The sequence below is a fragment of the Cinclus cinclus genome, chromosome 26 (assembly GCF_963662255.1).
Source record: "Cinclus cinclus chromosome 26, bCinCin1.1, whole genome shotgun sequence".
NCBI lineage: Eukaryota > Metazoa > Chordata > Aves > Passeriformes > Cinclidae > Cinclus > Cinclus cinclus.
The window spans coordinates 1,544,361-1,562,525 of NC_085071.1; the positions used below are offsets into that span (position 1 = coordinate 1,544,361).

Genomic DNA, 18,165 nt, shown 5'->3' on the forward strand with positions numbered 1-18,165 from the left:
CCCAATGCCCCAGTGCAGCTCCACAAGCTCTCTGGAATGTTGATCCAAAGGGATCATTCCCATGTTTGTATTTATTTCCTTTTTTCCCCACTGCAGGAGCGAATCCCTGGGTGTTCCAGCCCCTTGTGCTTTTCCCAAGGTTCCAGGAGTGTTGGAGAGCCGTGTCCTCTCTTCCAGCAGACGGGGATTCCTGCAGAGCAACCAAACCCATTCCAAAAGAAACCCCAAAAAATAAAGACGAGACAGAGGGAAGGAAATCTCCCTCCTTTATGGATGGGAAAAAAAAAAAGGAATAAATCCAAAGCAAGCCCCCTGTGCCCCAGGGCTGGCAGGAGGTGTCCAGATCCCAGAGTTTGTGGTGGTGATGGTGGGAAAAGTCCAGTTGAGCTCCAGGCGCCGTGGGCAGCCCATCCTGTGCTCTCCAGGGCATTCCTGGGCACGGCTGCCCTGGCATCGGCTCCTTGGCGTCGGCTGCGTGTCCCGTCCCTCCCGCCAGCAGAAAGGCCAGCGGTGCTCGGTGTGACCTCGGCGCTGCTCGGTGTGACCTGGGCGCTGACCCGGGCACCCGTGCCCCTCATGCCAAGGACGCATTTCCTCCTTCAGCCACTGCGGGTTTTGCTTTGTAGATTCACAGTCTGATCCCAAAAAAAGAGAGAGAGGAGAGGGGAAAGAGAGAGACTGGATGGAGGAGAGGAGGGGGAGGGTTTGGAGCAGGGAGGGAGGGAGGGAGGAAGCGTGAGGCACTCCCGGCTCTCGGTCTACGCGTAGAACTCCTCCTGCTTGTCGGGTTTCTGGTAGGTGACGTTGGCCTGCTTGGGCTCCTCCAGGGTGTAACTGCCCTCGTCCTTCTTCTTCATGCGGTAGATGAGCAGCATCACCAGGAAGGCGGCAAAAAGGGCGCCCACCACGCCACCCACGATCACCGCTGCAACAACGCACAGGGGACACGGCTGTCAGAGCCACCTGCGGCCTTCAGTGCCACCCACAGCCATCTGTGCCACCTCTGGCTATAAGTGCCACCCACGGCCCTCAGCATCACCCTCTAGTCCTCAGTGTCCCCCCGCTGGCCCCCAGTGTCACCCCCAGGTGTCAGAGCCATCGCCAGCCCTCAGTGCTGTCCCCCTGGTCATCAGCATCATCCACAGCCATCTGTGTCACCACTCTGGCCCCACCTCCAGCCTGGCTTTCAGCACAAAGACTTTGGGAGGGATCATTTGGGATTCCATCCTGGTTTGGTGCTTTGGAAATTTGGGAGCAGCCTCTCAGCAGTGGCTGGGTCACTGCAGCACGTGTTCAGATTTTCCTGGCAAGCCATCTCAGCACAAACAAATTGTGCACAACATTCTTGGAAAAGGCATGGAGACACCTGGGACCCCCCAGCAGGGTCATGGAGCAATTCTGGGAGGTGGGTGTGAGTTATGCCTGGCTCAGTACTAGCCCGGTTTGGAGGGATCATTTGGGATTCCAGCCTGGCTTTGGAAGTTTGGGAGCAGTGCTGGGTGCTGAACTATGACTACAGAACATCTTTGCTCTAAAATCCTGTTTTTTTCCTGGAAATCCATCTCAGAAGAAGGAAATTGTGCAGAGCTTTCCTGGCAAAGGCATGGAGGCCCTGGGACACCCCACGGAGCAGTTCCGGGAGGTGGGTGTGGGTTATCCCAATGCCCTTCCCAGGACTGTCCCCTCTCCTGGGACAGCCCAGCTCGCCGTGTCCCCAAACCCCCAGCCCTGTATCTCACCTATCAACACCTCTTTCCTCTCCAGGATGTTTTTCTGGGGCAGCTGTGCAGCCGAGTTGCCCGAGTCTATCGTGTTGTCCATCAGCCCCGTCTCCACATTCCTGCCGGGCCCCGGCCCTGCGGGCGGTGTCACCACAGCCATCACCTCGTTCCCGAGCTCCTGTCGAGTCGTCTCCTCCTCCTCCCGGATCTCGAAGTCCCCACTGGGGCCACTGCTAGCCGGGACCTCCACCTCGCTGTCAGGAACTGTCATCACCTCCCCAGGCTCCATCTGGGAGAAAGGACAAGATGGAGCAGGGGACAAGGACCAAAGGGTGTCCACAGGGAGGACACCACCAGACCGAGGACAGGGTGGGAGACATGGGGATAACGTTGGGGTATCCCTTCCCTGCGTCACTGAAGTTGTACCATGGTGACAACACAACCCCACAATTTGATGGTCACCAGTTGGCTGAGGCCACCATGGCTGAGCTGGGCCATTCTCTGTCCTCATCCCAGGACCTGCTCCCTGTAGTTTCTTCTAAAGAAGAAATACCCAAACCCCACAGCCAGCCAAGGAATATCCCAGACCCTCCAACCTTACAGGGAAGAATTTGTCCCCAGTATCCCATGGCAGATCCTCTGTGGGCTCTGTCCCCAGAGCACAGGTTGGATATCAGCACTCACAGGTGACTCACCCCCAACAGAAGGTGACACAACATCCACACCACACCAGCACCATAAGAGGAAGGACTGGGTACCGCTGGATGAGCTCCAGGGGTCCTTTCCCTCTTCCTTTTCCCCCTTCCTGCTGCACAGAGCAGGAACAGGAGGATACGTCCTTGTCACCCAGGACACAAAGCTGTCACCCAGCCCCTGCTGTCCCTGTCCAATTCCCTTGGCAAGGAGGGGATCCCCGCCTAGAGGACAAATACTGCCTGGGAATATGATCCATCCCATCCCATCCCATCCCATCCCCTCCCATCCCATCCTATCCCTGACCCATTCGCTGCCTCCTGCACATCCCCTGGACCTTCCCCCTTGTCCCTCGGCATGTCCCCGGAGCTGGAGCATCCCCAAGCCAAACGTCCCCGGGATCCTTTCCTGGTGGGGCAAAGTGCTCCTTCCTGCCTGCCTCGAGCACAAAGCAGGATTCAGGACGAGCCAGGATTCAGGATGAGCCAGGATTCAGGACGAGCCAGGAGCAGTGAGGGGCGGGGGTGGGAGCCCTCTCCATGTCCCGCTGCCCCGGGGCCAGCGCACGCCTGAGCGCTTCCCACCAGCGAGCGGCCGGGTTTGTGACAGGGATTAATTGAAGGTCAGCGAGAGCCCCGAGCGCTCCGAGCACGCATTTGCAGACGGAAAAGAGGGAGTAGTTTAGACAAATCACTCCACTTTTCAGTCAAAGGGCTGCAAAGGGCCCCTGAGGGGCTCTGAATGCGAGATGGAGCTGAAATTCCTGCTCAGGACACCCGAGGGCTGAAAATGCACCATCAAGCCATAATTGAGGAGAGTTTGGGACTCGCGGCCAGGGCTGGGAGCTGGGACATGACACCAAACCCCGAGGAAACTCGCTGTGTCCCCGTGAGACGTGGCACTGCTGCCCTCCCACCTGGGGAAGCCGCTCTGGTGAAGGCAGTGCCAGGGGCACCGGGACTGGTGGTGCATCCTGGGGGCCCCCAGGAGCTCGAACTGCCCGTGCTAAGCTCCCCTTTTCACCTCCCCAGATGTTCCACTCTGGAAGAGCCCAGCCTTCCTCAACCTCTCTAAGAGCAAGCGGCCAAGGATGGATGGACACCAAAGACCTCCTGTGGCCACCGCTTGGCTTCCCACAGAGCCCAGGAGCCCCGAGCAGGTGAGAAGGGCTCTGGCCTCCTACCTGGGGGGCCTCTGTGGGCGGCAGAGTGGTGGCCGTGGGCAGTGAGGCCGTGCTTTTCTCGGGGAGCTCTGCAGTCCTCGAGGTGCTGGGCTTTGTCAGAGCCCTGGGCTTGGCCGTGCTGGTGGGGACAAGGCGTGACGTGGCCACCTCTGTTGGGGTGCTGGTTTCGGGGACGGGCGTGGTGGGGGTCTCCAGGGTAGTGGCCTGGGTGGTGGCCGCCTTGGTGGCCAAGGGGGGCAGGAACCTCCGGATGGTGGTGGGCTTGGCCGTGGCCACGGTGGTGCTGCTTGCGGTCATGGTGGCCTCCATGGTGGTAGTGGTGCTGGTGGTGGTCGTGGTGGTCGTGGTGGCCGGGGTGGTGGTGGTGGACACGGTGGTGGCCACGGTGGTGGTGGCCGTGGTGGTTGGGGGCTCGCTGGCCGTGGTGCTGGTGGTGGGGGCTTTCCAGCTGGGCACCACCGGTGCTTCTGTGGTCCTGGGGATGAGGAAGGCGCTGGTTGTCTGCCCGAGGGTGGTGTCCTGGGTGCTGGGGGATGGCTCCAGGGGCGTTGCCACGGGCTGGGCAGCGGTGACGGGAAGCAGGGCCGCTGTGGTGGGCAGTGTCACCAGCGTGTCTGTGGTCAGGCTCACGGCCGTGTCCAGTCCCAGCTCTGGCTCGAAATCTGAAACGGGGCGACAAGAGGGAAGAGTGGAACGGCTGCTGATGCATTTCCCTGGTGTCACCCCAAACACCGAGAGCACAGATGGTTCCAGGCTCTGCAGAAACCAAGGGCTGTTCCTGCGTGGTGGCCAAAGCCCTCTCTGGGGTTGGTGGAAGGGCCAGTCCTGCCCAATAGGGCCAGAGGCTGAACTGGGACATGGAGGCACTGCAGCCCAACTTTTGGGACAGCTCCCATTGCTTTTGTCTTAGAGGACAACTCCAGTGATGGATAAAGGGCAATTCCAGCCCTCACATCCGCTCTCCAGCCCTCCAACCACACAGTCATCCAGAGACGTTTCTCCAGAGCCCCCCAACCCCACAGCCAGCCAAGGACCTTCCCAGGATTTTCCCAACCCCAGAGTCAGCCAAGGACATTCCCAGAAATCCCAGGAATCCCCCAACCATCTATGGACCCTTCCCAGGAGCCCCCACTACTCACACCCCGAGCCAGAGCCAGAGTAGACATCGTCCAGCTCATCTTCTCCAAAGGGGTCGTCATCCCCAGAGCCCTCCAGGTCCACGGGCCTCTCGTAGTTCTCATTGCGCCAGCGCTGAGCCTGTGATCGGACAGGGGAGGGACATGTCAGTGGCTCCAGACCCAGCCAGGTGATAGCCCAGCCACCCCTCGTGGGACGAGGCACAGGAAAAGCCAGACCAAGGCAGCAGCAGCACAAACAACATCCAGTTGAACCACCCAGAATTGCAGTGTCTTCCCCCAAAACAGCTCAGAGCAAGCTCACATCGCCTCCAACACTTCCCACGGACAAAAAGCCTTTTTTTTTTTTTTTTTTTTTTTTTTTTGCGGGGGGTGGGGGGAACCCAACAATTCCTTTTGGAAGCTATAAGAAAAATGCTCACTTTGCCTCTCCAGCTGGCTGCTGTTCAGCCTCGATGATTTCCCTGTGAGTCCTGGCTCCGGTGTGACAGCAACACCTCATCAGCTGCCACAGCTCGGGAAGCCTCGAGAGGAAACAACACCAGACTTCAAATATTCCCCTTCTTTCCCGAGCTGCGGAAAAGCGGGGAGCCCTCGCTAGCAGCGCTCTTAAACATCTTGTTTTGCAGATCAAAGTGTCTCCTGTTGGCGTTGCAAGGAAATGCTTTGACACCTCATTACAAGGCAAACAAGGCAGCTTTGATCTGCGAGATCGCATCAGATGTTTCAAGATGTAACGAGCCAGGTTCCAGCTTCAGTTTCAAATCAAGGACTTGAAGGGTCCCTGTTGCCTCTCAGAGCATTTTACCTCCCGAAAACAGCTCGGGGTTTCTTTGTTTTCACTGCAGATTGGAGCAGGAGGAATTTTGAACAGTCAGGCAGAGAAATCCGGGACCTGACCCGTGATTTGTCCCCACATCCCTTCTCCCATCAGGAGAGAATCCATCAACTCGGGAAGGGCAGGGCGAAGTTGAGCTTTTAAGTGTCTGAGCTGTGTCTGGCTGGATCTGCTCCAGCTCTTCCCAGCAGCCACTGGATGTATCCAACACCCACGTGTTCCCAAATCTCTGGGAATATTCGGCCTTGCCCCCCAGCTGGTGCGCCATCCTGGGTTCCCAACGCCCGCTCACCAGCAGCTCACTGGAATTTGTGATCCAGCAGAATAATTCCACAGGGACTTGGGAGTTGCACAGCCCAAGAATATGAGACACGTCACCAAAACTGATGGGAAGGCAAGGCAAAATGCCCAGGATTGAGGGGATGCAGGAAGAAACACTGGGAATCACTCTCATTTGCCTTTTGATATTTTTACACCAAAAGTGTCAAGGCTCCCCAAGAAATGAGGAGAGCCCAGCACTCCGCAGCCCATCCACATTCCCAAGGGTGGGATTCCCCCTGCGTGACCTGCAAAGCCTCTCCCCGATGGGAGCCACATGGCCTCGCTCCCTTTGTTCCTCCTCAAACTGGAACCAGATGAGGCTGTTCCAGACTCCTGGAACAGCAGCTCCCATCCGTCCAACACCTATCTCCCTTCCTTTCCTTCCTTCCTTTCCTTCCTTTCCTTCCTTTCCTTCCCTTCCTTCCTTCCTTCCTTCCTTCCTTCCTTCCTTCCTTTCCTTCCTTTCCTTCCTTCCTTTCCTTCCTTTCCTTCCTTCCTTCCTTCCTTCCTTCCTTCCTTCCTTCCTTCCTTCCTTCCTTCCTTCCTTCCTTCCTCCAATCCACCTAAACTTAAACCTGAACAACCCCACAGCCAGGACCAACACAAATCCCACAACAACCCCACAGGCAGAACCAGACCTGGGGGGGCTCACCTGCAGCACAGCCCCAGCCAAGCTCCACAAAAACTTGGGAACAATCTCCAGGTGTTCCCAGCACACAGGGGGGTATTTGGGACATGGCTGTTCCCAAAGAAGCCCCCTCACCACTCCATTCCCAAGGCACTGACGTAACCCCCTACAGCTGCAGCACCGATGATTTGAGATCAGGCTCGTGCCATAAATCTTGGGAGCAGTCGGGGTTTATTTGGATTTAGTGCTGCTTGGATCGTTCATGCTCTGCGTGCCCCCGGCTGTGCATGGCTCCCCCTCCCCAGGGATGAGGGGCTGTTCCCTCCAGGAATGAGGGGCTGCTCCCCTGGCCATGAGGGGCTGCTCCCTCCAGCCTGGCTGGGATGGAGGGGCGGGAAGGCAGATTTTGCCAGCCCAGAAAAACACAAATCACTCAGGACAGCAGCTCCCACCTCCCGACCTGGGGCTGTCTCCCCATCCATCATACTTCCATTCCCAATCCATCCCAGCCCCCATTCCCCATCCATCCCAGCCTCCAAGCCAAGCCACAGCTGCCTGGATTAGTCCCAAAAGAGAAACTTCATCCAGACTTTATCCCTGTCCCAGCAGCTCCATGTGGTCAGACCTGGCCAGAGGGACTCTTGGATGTGTCGGGCCCGGGATGGGGCAGGAACTGTCCCCACCCCACTGCAGGAGCTATGGGGCTGCTGCTGCAGCAGGAAAAGATTTCCAGGGCATGGATTCTGTGCCTGCTGAGGGCTGGGTGTTGCACACAAGCCACATCCCCATCATCTGAATCAGTCTCCTCCTATGGCTGGGATGAGGGTGAGGGACAGGCTCGCAGCATTCCAGGTGCTCCAAGCAGCCCTCTCCAGGTGCTCAACCCAAAGCTGGGCCAGGCAGAGAATTCCTTGGGGCATGGAGGAAATCCCAGCGTGCTGCTGGCTCTGTTCCCCCTGTCACCCCCTGCCCTGGTGGCAGCAGGATGCTATTTATTAGCCAGCTCCAGCCAAGGGCCAGCAGCTCCCATCCCTGCAATTCCAACTGCCCAGCTGATGGCTCTTGGCAGGGGTTCCTTACGCAGCTCAGCGCAGTTTCATTAGGGAAATTAAACCCGGGATCACGGCAGGGCTGCTGGAGGCAGCGGGATGAGGCTGGGCTTGGAGCTGTGTCACTTGTGGTAAGGACTGGGAAGGTGTCAGTGTGCCCAGGGAGGTGCTGGCTGTGCCCAGGACTGTCCTGCAGCCCAGCAACTGCTCCTGGCACACCCCTGTGTCCCATGAGCCATCACTGGGAGCAGTCCAGGTCAGGATCCAGCTCTGGCATCACCCAGACCCCAAACAACATCTCTGTTCCTACTCCCCCAGGGTCCCCAAAGGTCACGGCTCTGCTGCTATAAAAACAAGCCCTGATGAAGAGCAGACTCCAGGGCAGGGCTGGAAAGTCACGTTTCACTGAATGCTCCCTCACTGTGTTCTAGATGACCCCCGGTAAGTGCCAGACACAGAGGGTTTGGAGCTCAGCAATGACATGGCCCTACATCGAGCTCGGGTAAGAAACACATCCCACCCCATCCCAAAGGATCCTTTTCTGCCTGAAAAAGGGGATTGGCAGGTGATGATTCCCACCCAGACATTCCCTGCCCCTTCCATGCCTCCAGCTTGGCAGTGAACGGTAGCCAAGGGGCCCAGCAGCACAAATCCCACCAAAATCCCACACTGAGAGCCCCACAAAGCCAGGGAGAGCTGGGGCCCTTGGCCTGGCAGCATCCGAGCTGAATGGGGGATCAGGGAGGCTTCAGTCCCTGTCCATCAGCTGTGTCACCCACCCAGCATGGACAGTGTCACCCCCTCCCTCTTCTCTCCCCTTGTCAGCGTGGGTGGCACCATTTTACAGCTGAAAAACATAAATCTGGGGTAAAGGGTCTCACTCAGCCACTCCCCACCCCCCCCAGGAGCAGATCTCCAGGGGATTTGGGGGTTTAAAAAATACAGGGCACAGAAGGGACCCTCCTGTCACCTTCATGGTACAAAGATGGTCCTGCAGAGCCCTCTGCATCTCTGACATGTCCTGGGGGACTGGGAGGGCCTGGTTTGGAGCTCCCTACATTCCCTCTACATCCCTCCTTCCCCAGGCAGGGAGGATCAGGGCATTTTATTATTTAGGGCATTTCCACTCCTTGGAAGGGCTTTTGCAGAGATAGAGGATTTGGGATTTTAAAAAATGTGGAAACCAAGGCACAGAAGGGACAGTCCTGTCACCTTCATGGCACACGGTTGTTCCTACAGACCCTTCTTCATCTCTGAACACATCCTGGGGGATGGGGACTACCTGGTCTGGAGCTTCCTAAATTCCCTGTACACCACTCCTTCCCCAGGTGGGGTGTTTTATTATTTAGGGCATTTCCACTTCATGGAACTTAAAACTCCCTCAGTCTTCCCCAAAACAGAACCCAGAATGAACTGCTGTGGTAAAAGCTCTCAGTGCTCAGTGTGTTGCCTTGGGGAGGAGGGAAACCTGGGAAATCAAATCAATCCATCTTCAAGCACCGGGAGAGGCCGGGGAACCTCCCTGGGATGCTCTCAGGCCCTGCTGCGCGGGCGCCATTGCCACGGCAACGGTCGCCATGGCAACGCCTCCTCCATGGCGACGCATCCCGATGGAGGCATGGATGGTGTCCTCCAGCTCAAACCCGGGGATGGGGGCAGTGAAATGGGGTCATGGGCTGGGATAAGGTGGGGATGGGGAGAGGAGGCACCTCCAGCTCCTGGGGAGCTCTCCAGGCAGGGGGAGAGTCCTGATTTAATTCCAGGCATCCATCCATGGGTTTTGAGGAAGGTGGGAGCAGCACCCCCACCTCCAGCAGCCCTGACTGGGAGAAATCTGCTCCAGGTGGGAGGGGACAGGGACACCCCAGCCCGTGGGTGTTCCCAGCCCTCCTGGCTGCCGGCAGAACCTCAGGAGTTTTTTCCTGGAGGGAACCAGAAAGGAAATCAGGATCTGACTCGGAATGTCACCACATTCCCAAGGAGCTGGGTGCCAGGTTTGGGTTGTGCCTCTGGCTGAGGGCACAAGTCCAGATGGCCAAGTCCCTTCCTAGCCAGGTTCACTGGCAGCATCCACGAGCAAGTCCAGAGTGATGAATGCCAGGAAAACATCTGGAATTCCAAGGAGCCCTGTCCAGCTCCAGCCAGGCATCCTGAGGAGCCCACTCATCCCACAGCCCCTGCAACCAGTGGTTGGAGATGAGGAGGTTCCTGCTGACAGAAGACCTGGAAGGGAGAGCTGGGGATGGAGGCAATTTTATTCCATTATAGGAATATTTGTGTCCATCCAGCAGCCTCTGGAATATCTGGGATGTGGGTTGGGGCCAAGGTAGGGAAAGGGGAGCATCAGCTGGGACACAGGGAAGCAGCCAGGTCCACATCCTATCAGAGAAAGAGAGAAAGGGAGATGGAATCAGGGTGAAAGCACCTGGAGAGCAGGACAGGGCTGCACAGGTGACACAAGGATCCATTTCCCATCCCACAAATCCCATCCCACAAATCCCATCCCACAAATCCCATCCCACAAATCCCATCCCTTGGTGCCATGTCCAGGTTCTCATCTCTGAATCCCATTCTTGCCCATCCTGCTTCCAAAATGAAAAGCAAAACCAAAAAGCCAAAATCCCCACACTTGTTTGGATTCCAGCCCCAGACACAGCTCTGGGAAGCCCAAATCCAGAGGAAGTCTGGGAAATCCAAATCCAGAGAAGCTCTGGGAAGCCCCAGTCCCATTCCAGCAGGTCCGAGCGCCACAGGGGCACTGGAACAGGATGAGGTGGAAGGAGAGTGGCCCTATCAGGATGGAACCAATGGATCAGCAGCATCCCAGGCTGCTCCTCCCAGGGAAATGGTGGATCTGGGCATGTTGGAAAGCTTGGAATGACACAGCCAGGGCCAGGAATCCGTCAGGAGCCCAAAGATTCTTTCTCCAGGAAAACACTTCTACACTGAGAATATATGACAGGGGAAATGTTGATTCTTTGAATATTTTCCATGGGATATTTTCAATTAATCACCCCTCAAAAGTCCTTTTCTGGTGTTTTACACCGAAAACCTCAACAACTCATCGCAGCAAGTGATTTAGGGATACTATAAACAGCTGGAATAATACAAGCTCACACAAAAAGCTGGAATGAAAACACCCTTTCTGAAGTTTAAAAGACTCCACGATTCTTTTCCCACTCCAAAACATCACTGAATTTCCACTCCCTGATCCAAGGCTGGGAGTTAAAAATAAATCTGCTGGAAAGCTGCTCCAGGCAGGAACCTGGGAAAAGACCACCATGGAATTGAGGGCCACCAGAGCTGCCCGGGATGGAGATTCCCAAAGCAGAGCCCAGGAGGATGGGTTGGAATTTGGGATGCTGGATGCTGGATTTGGGAAAGGGGTGAGGATGCTCATCCCAATGGAGACCCCACTCCCAAAATGTGACGTGAGCTCGGCCAGCATCAGCCTCTTGTTTTGTGTCCCTTCATTGTTCCTCATATTAATTAAGCCCCCAATTAAGAGCTGCCCAAAGCCCAGTGCGTTTTGATTTAATTGGCCACTCATTTTCTGCAAGGAAAATAATAATTAACGTTGATGGAGGAGCTGCAATTATTCCAGATTTGTAGGGATTTTCCACTGACAATGAGAGGAGCCAGGCACATCCCAAAAATGGACATGGATGCTCCTGAGTTTCATCATCCCTCAGGGAATGCAACAGAACTCCAGCTCCAGGTACTCTGGATCACACTCAGCTCTTCAAACTCCATCTCTTCCTCCCCCTCCCTGGGATTGCCCATCTCCACTGATATTTTTTACCCCAATTCTTCCACAGATCAGTGCCAGATTCCACCCCACTCCACAATAAATACCCCAGAGCTGGGGCGGGCAGGAAAAATCAGGAATTTCCCAATGTAAATCATATCCAACCCCTTGTCTCCAGCATGCTCCCCTTTTCACCTCTAGGAAAAGGCAGGAAAAAAAACCCAAACCCACAAACAAAATCCTCCCCTCCTGCTGCCAGCAAAGCACGGGATGAGGAGGCACAGCAAATTCCAGGGAGTCTGGTTGGGAAGGCATCAGGGAACTGAGGTGTTTTCTGGGGATCCCCCAAGCCCTGAGAAGCCCAGGGATGTTGTGTGTTTGGCTCCAAAAGTTCTCCTCGTCCCAGGGCCATTCCTGACTGGAATGGGGCTGATGGTGGATGTGGGAAGGAAGCAGGGGGATCCCCCAATCCTGAGGGACTGGAAGAGCAACAGCCAGTGCAGAGGGGGCTCTGCAGACCTGCCTTGGCACCCAGGGGCCCAAACACCCCAAATCTGTGGTGTCCTCCAGAGGGAGAGCATCCTGCTGATCCAGTGGATGGGATGGGGCAAATCCAGCTGGATCTCAGCGAGGGATGAGCAGAGTTTGGGATGGGGAACCTGCACCCCCAGCTCTGCCCCTGCTCTACCTCACCAGGACACCCCAAACCTCCGGCATCCTCCATCCTCCTCCTGAGAGCATCCCATAATCCATGGGGACAATGGAGACAGGGATGGGGCACATCCAGCTGGGTCCCAGGCTGGGATGGGCAGATTTTGGGATGGGGCGCAGCTCTGTCCCTGCTCTACCTGGCCAGGCCTGTCCTTTCCCATCCCGAGGATTCCCAGCTCCAGGTTTACTAATTCCCATGGGATTGCTCATTGCCACAGCAATGCAGCCGATCCCAGAAAATCCAGCCCTGCCCTCATGCTGCTCACAGCACGCAGACCACCATCCATGGGCACTCCTGCTGCCTCCCACCCCCTGCTTCAGCTAGTCCTAACCCAGCTCCAACCATTCCTGTTCCATCCATTCCTGCCCCAGTTCCATCCATTCCTGTCCCTGTTCCATCCATTCCTGTCCCAGTTCCATCCATTCCTGTCCCTGTTCCATCCATTCTTGTTCCATCCATTCCTGCCCCAGTTCCATCCATTCCTAACCCAGCTCCTTCCATTCCTGTTCCTGTTCCATCCATTCCTGTCCCAGCTCCTTCCATTCCTGTTCCTGTTCCATCCATTCTTGTTCCATCCATTCCTGTCCCAGTTCCATCCATTTCTATCCCAGCTCCATCCATTCCTGTTCCTGTTCCATCCATTCCTGTTCCTGTTCCATCCATTCCTGCCCCAGCTCCATCCATTCCTGTCCCTGTTCCATCCATTCCTGTCCCAGTTCCATCCATTCCTGCCCCAGTTCCATCCATTTCTATCACAGCTCCATCCATTCCTGTTCCTGTTCCATCCATTCCTGTTCCATCCATTCCTGTTCCTGTTCCATCCATTCCTGTTCCATCCATTCCTGTCCCAGCTCCTTCCATTCCTGTCCCTGTTCCATCCATTCCTATCCCAGCTCCTTCCATTCCTTCCTTCCCAGCTCTCTGAGCCTCCATCCCAGCTGGAATTCCCCCCCTCCTCATTACGGAATTGTTTTAATTTGCTCTGCTCCATAATCCTATTGCAGCTTAATGTGCAAAACCGTCCCGGGCTTTTCTCACCTCCCAGGGCTCATTCCAAAGCTCTCTCAGCTCCCTACTCCTCTACCTAAAGAGCTCCCAAATGGGATTTTTTTTATGCATTTCCATTTATTTCCTGCCCTTCCTGGAGCACTTGCCACAGGGGTGGGCGCTGCCTGTTAAATCCCAGGGCTCCAGGCTGGCATTTCAGGATTCCCACATTCCCTGTTTTCCTTCCCCCTCCTCCAGGAGAACTCACCACATTCCCTGAGGGAATCCAGTCCTGTGCCCCTACCCAGGCCAGGGGGAGGGAATTTGGCCAAAAACAAAACAACCAAACGAGTTTTTATTTATTTTTTTTTTTAAATTGCATTTTTTGGAATTCATGTGCCCAGGGGGAAAAAGAAATCACTGCCTGCCTCAGTTTACCTGCCTGCCGAAGAGCTGCAAATAATCCTGGGACAGGGAGAGGCTCCTCTCCCATTCCAGGGGTGCTGGGGACACTTTTTCATAGGGACATCCATGTTTCATCCACGTTTCCTTGTTTTCCCTTCCCCCCAGATATTCCTGGGGTTGGATATGCACCTGCTTCCTTTTAAAAATGTTTTTAGTTAGGTTTTGTTTTGTTTTTGTTGTTGTTGTTTTTTTTTTTTTAATTCTCCCCTTTTTTTAATGTTTATTTTGCATTTTTCTTCCCCTCAATTCCAGCCTTCAGAACTTCTCGGCTCTTCCCAGCAAAGAGACAGAGAAAAAGAGTTCATTCCCAACGCCCCTGAGCAAGAAGAAAACTCCATAAATTTTCACCTGAAAGCCTCAAAACCAGAAACAAAGACCCCCCCCAAAATTCCAGAGCTTTTCAGCCGTGCCTGAGGAGCTCCATGGGAAGATTTGCACACCCAGAAAAATATTTTCCCATAGAAAGGAACCTGAGGAGGAAGGAGCTGTGGGGAAGAACTTGCTGGGGAGCAGCCTCCTCCCTCCTAATTAATCCCAAAATTATCCCTGAGAGGATTTTTCTGGGGATCTGAATGAATTATTGCCTTTTCCAGGCCATTTCCATTTCCCCCCATGCCCATTACCCAGCACAGGAAGGTGAAAATCAACATTTTGTCCTCCTGAGGGTTCTTCTCCATCCCGGAGCTGCAGCTGATCCCTCGGGATGGATCCCCGGAATTGCAGCCCCCCAAATCCAGCAGCAGGAGCGGGATGGGGGCGGGTTTGGTGACAGCTGGAGCTCCTGGGAGCACCCAAATCTCCCAGCAGATGGTTGGGCTGATTACACAGCGCAGGTCACGCCAGGGCAGCTGCCAGCAAATATTCCCTGTGCCAGCCTCGCGCTGGGACAGAGCTTTTCCCCTTTTCCACCACCTCTTGCCTTTTCCGTCACTTTTTACCCCTTTTCACCCACATTTCCACCATTTTTTACCCCTTTTACGTCACCATTTTCCTCCCGTTCCCACCATTTTTGGCCTCCTTTCAACCATTCTCCCCCTTTCCCACCATTTTTTACCCCTTTCCACCACCTTTCACAATTTTCCACCATTCTCCCCCTTTCCCACCATTTTTTGCCCTTTCCCCACCACTTTTTGTCCTGGTCCACCATTTCCACCACTTTTTGCCCCTTTTCCTTGCATTTTCTACCATTTTCCACCATTCCCCACCACTTTCTGCCCTTTTCCACCATTTCCCCCTCCTTTCCACCACTTTTTGCCCCTTTTCCACAATCATTTTCCTTGTTTCCACATTTTTTACCCCTTTTCCACCACCTTTGTCCATTTCCCACCACTTTCTGCCCTTTTCCACCATTTCCCCACCCTTTCCACCACTTTTTGCTCCTTTTCCATCACCATTTCCCTCGTTTCCATTCTTTGCCACTTTTCCACCATTTTTCCCATTTCCCACCATTTTTTGCCCCTTTTCCACCATTTCCCCTCTCATTTTCCACTTTTCCCCACATTTCCCCACTTCACGCCCCTTTTCCATCACTTCCCCCCTTTTTTGCCATTCTTGCCCCTTTCCACAATTCTTGCCCCTTTCCACCATTTTTACCTCTTTTCCACAGTTTTCCACCATTTTCCCCTCCTTTTCCACCATTTTCCCCCCATTTTCCACCATTTCCCCCCCATTTTCCACCACATTTTGCCAACAGGATCCTCTTTTTTTCCCCTCCAACAGCCAAGGAAACACCAGCACCGAGGAGTTCCATGGAAAAATCCTTTTTCCAGGCTGAGCTTTCTCTTCCAACCCAGCAGGAGAAGGAAAGGGAAGGAGAACTCTGAGCAGGGCTGGGACAGTGGTGCCCTTGTTCTCCTCCGAAACCCAACTCCGCTCCCTCCCTGCCTGCAATTCCTGATTTCTCTGTGTTCCAGCAGCACAAAATTCCTTAAATCCACATTTTCCAGCTGCAAAACCCACCCTCCAAAGGTGCTCAGCAGCTGGTTGGTGTTTCCCACTCTCCCTGGTGCTCAAATTTAGGGAAAAAATGGAATTTCCTCTTTCCACAAAGAACTTTAAACCAGGATTTCTCTGCCCTGAGCTGGAATTGTTCAGCTGGAAATGGGATCAATCCTCTTTGAGTGGCCCCACCTTGCCTTCAGCACAAAACCCGGGGGTAAATGCTAATAAAAATGGAATTTTAAAGCAAACAAACAAAAGAATATAAATAAACAAAATTTAACCAAAAAAAACCCTCAGACAAAACAAACAAAAAACCCCACCAAAAAAAACCCCCACCAACAAAATGGCAAAAAAACCCCAAAAACCTCACAAAAACCCCAACAAGTCATCACAAAAAAGCTAAAACACCAAAAAACAACCCAAAAATGAAAAAAAATCACAAAAAACCCCAAACCACCAAAATACCACTAAAACCCTCAAAAAATTGGCCACATTTCCATCAGTATTTTCCCATCCTTTTCTCTTTTTTTTGCCTTAAATTTAATTCAGGGGAAGTGAGAATCTCTTGCCCATTTTCCACATTTTTCCAATTTCCACCATTTTTTACCTCCTTTCCATCTTTTTTTCCCCATTTTCCACCAATTTTTGCCATTTCCCATCACTTTTCCCCATTTCCACCACTTTTTGTCCCTTTTCCATAATTTTTGCCCCCTTTCTACCGTTTCCCCCCTTTTCCACCACATTTTTCCCTTTTCCTCCACTTTTTCCCCATTTTCCACCACCTTTCCCCCTTTTCCCACCAGTTTTTTTGCCACCATGAGCCCATTTTGGTTTTTGCGCTATTTATTTCTGGTTCTTTGTGTTATTTCTGTGTTTTTGTGTTATTTATTTCTGGGTTTTGTGTTATTTCTGATTTTGGAGTTATTTCTCTTTTTTTGTATTATTTCTGATTTTTGTGCTATTTCTGTTTTTGTACGATTTCTGGGTTTTTTTGTTGTTCCTGTTTTTTCTAATAATTTTATTTTTGAGCTATTTCTGGTTTTTGAGTTATTTCTGGTTTTAGAGTTATTTCTGATTTTTGTGCTATTTCTAATTTTTGAGTTATTTCTGGTTTTTGTCTTATTTCTGATTCTTGTGTTATTTCTGGGTTTTGTACGATTTCTGGGGGGGGTTGTTATTCCTGTTTTTTCTATAATTTTTTAGTTTTTAGTTTTTTCTGGTTTTGTGTTATTTCTGGTTTTTGTCTTATTTCTGATTCTTGTCTTATTTCTAGTTTTTGAGTTATTTCTGGGGTTTTTTTGTCATTCCTGGTTTTTCTATTATTTTTGAGCTATTTCTGGTTTTTAATTTATTTCTGGTTTTGTGTTATTTCTGGGGGTTTTGTCTTATTTCTGAGTTATGTCTGTTTTTTGAGTTATTTCTGGTTTTTGTCTTATTTCTGACTTTTGTGTTATGTCTAGTTTTTGAGTTATTTCTGGGGTGTTTTTTTGTTATTTTTGCTTTTTCTATTATTTTTCATTTTTGAGCTATTTCTGTTTTTTGAGTTATTTCTGAATTTTGTGTTATTCCTGGATTTTGTGTTATTTCTGATTCTTGCGTTATTTCTGATTTTTTGAGTTATTTCTGTTTTTCTCTTATTTCTGATTCTTGCGTTATTTCTGGGTTTTAAGTTATTTCTGGTGTTTTTTTTGTTTTTTTTTTTTTTTTGTATTCCTGTTTTTTCTGTTATTTCCGTTTTTGAGTAATTTCTGTTTTCGTGTTAGTTCTGGTTTTGTGTTATTTCTCTTTTTTGTGTTATTTCTCTGAGCCCCAACCCCGGGGTCATTCCCTGCCTGGGAGCGCTCAGGTTTCAGCTGAAAGGAAAAGTCTGGAATCAGCTCCGAGCCCTGACCTGAGCCTGGCCCAGCTCCGGTTTCCGAACCCAGCCCTGCTGGGCTCGGCTTACCCAGAAAATAAACGAGACCCAATCCCCGAACCGAGGGAAGGACAATCCCAGTCCATGACCCCGCTGTTCCTGGGTGGATTTGGGATTTTGGAGGATTTTGGGATGAGTTTGGAAGAGTTTCCAGGTTTTCTGTTGGTGTCAGGGGGTGTGGGATGGTGGCGGTGCTGGAAGGATTTGATCAAATATTTATGGAGCTCTCTGAGTTTGCTGCTGCCAGGGGTTTTAAAAAAGCCAACTGAACAAAAAATAACTCACAAAAAAAAAAAATCACCCAAACAAACAAAAAATAAGCCACCAAAAAACAAAACAGAAGAACCCCCATCCAAACAAAAAATAAGCCACAAAGATAAAACAAAACAAAAAAACACCCAACCAAAGGAAAAAATAACCCACCAAAAGACAAAACAAAACAAAACAAAACCAAAAAAAGTCCCCAACCAAACAAAAAGAACCCACAAAAAAACAAACACCAAAAACAAAAAAACCCCCAATCAAACAAAAAAACCACCAAAAAAGAAACAACAAAAAACAAAACAAAACCCAAAACTAATAGAAACTAATAAATAAAACCCCAAAATAAAAATAAATAGAAACAAAGAAAAGGAAAAAAAACAAAAAACAAAAAAAACCAAGAAAACCCCAAACAGAAAAACCCCAAAAATTAAAAAAACACAGAAAACCCAAAAAATTTTAAAAACTAAAATCCACCATAAACCCCACCAAAACCAAAAATATCACAACCCCTACACAAAAAAACCCCCACAAACCAAGCATACAAGGCCCCAAAAAATGAAACAA

At 52.1% G+C, this 18,165-nt stretch overlaps 1 protein-coding gene across 1 annotated transcript; it reads right to left on the reverse strand.

Annotated features, from left to right (window-relative positions):
* Positions 1–758: 758 nt before the first annotated feature.
* On the reverse strand, positions 759–5,839 carry SDC3 (syndecan 3). The gene is made up of 6 exons (XM_062508838.1): positions 5,787–5,839; positions 5,542–5,575; positions 4,737–4,854; positions 3,598–4,259; positions 1,740–2,010; positions 759–925 (listed from the first exon to the last, which is right to left on the reverse strand). The coding sequence occupies exons 1-6, from the start codon at positions 5,837–5,839 to the stop codon at positions 759–761; spliced, it is 1,305 nt and encodes a 434-aa protein (XP_062364822.1).
* Positions 5,840–18,165: the final 12,326 nt, after the last annotated feature.

Coding starts and splice junctions, on each gene's coding strand:
- SDC3 (XM_062508838.1), bottom strand. CDS start 5,839: ATGGCGCACCAGCTGGGGGGCAAGGCCGAATATTCCCAGAGATTTGGG. Junction 4,260..4,736: donor CTCTGGCTCTGGCTCGGGGT/GTGAGTAGTGGG, acceptor GCCCCGTTTCAG/ATTTCGAGCCAGAGCTGGGA. Junction 2,011..3,597: donor CGCCCACAGAGGCCCCCCAG/GTAGGAGGCCAG, acceptor CCTTTCTCCCAG/ATGGAGCCTGGGGAGGTGAT.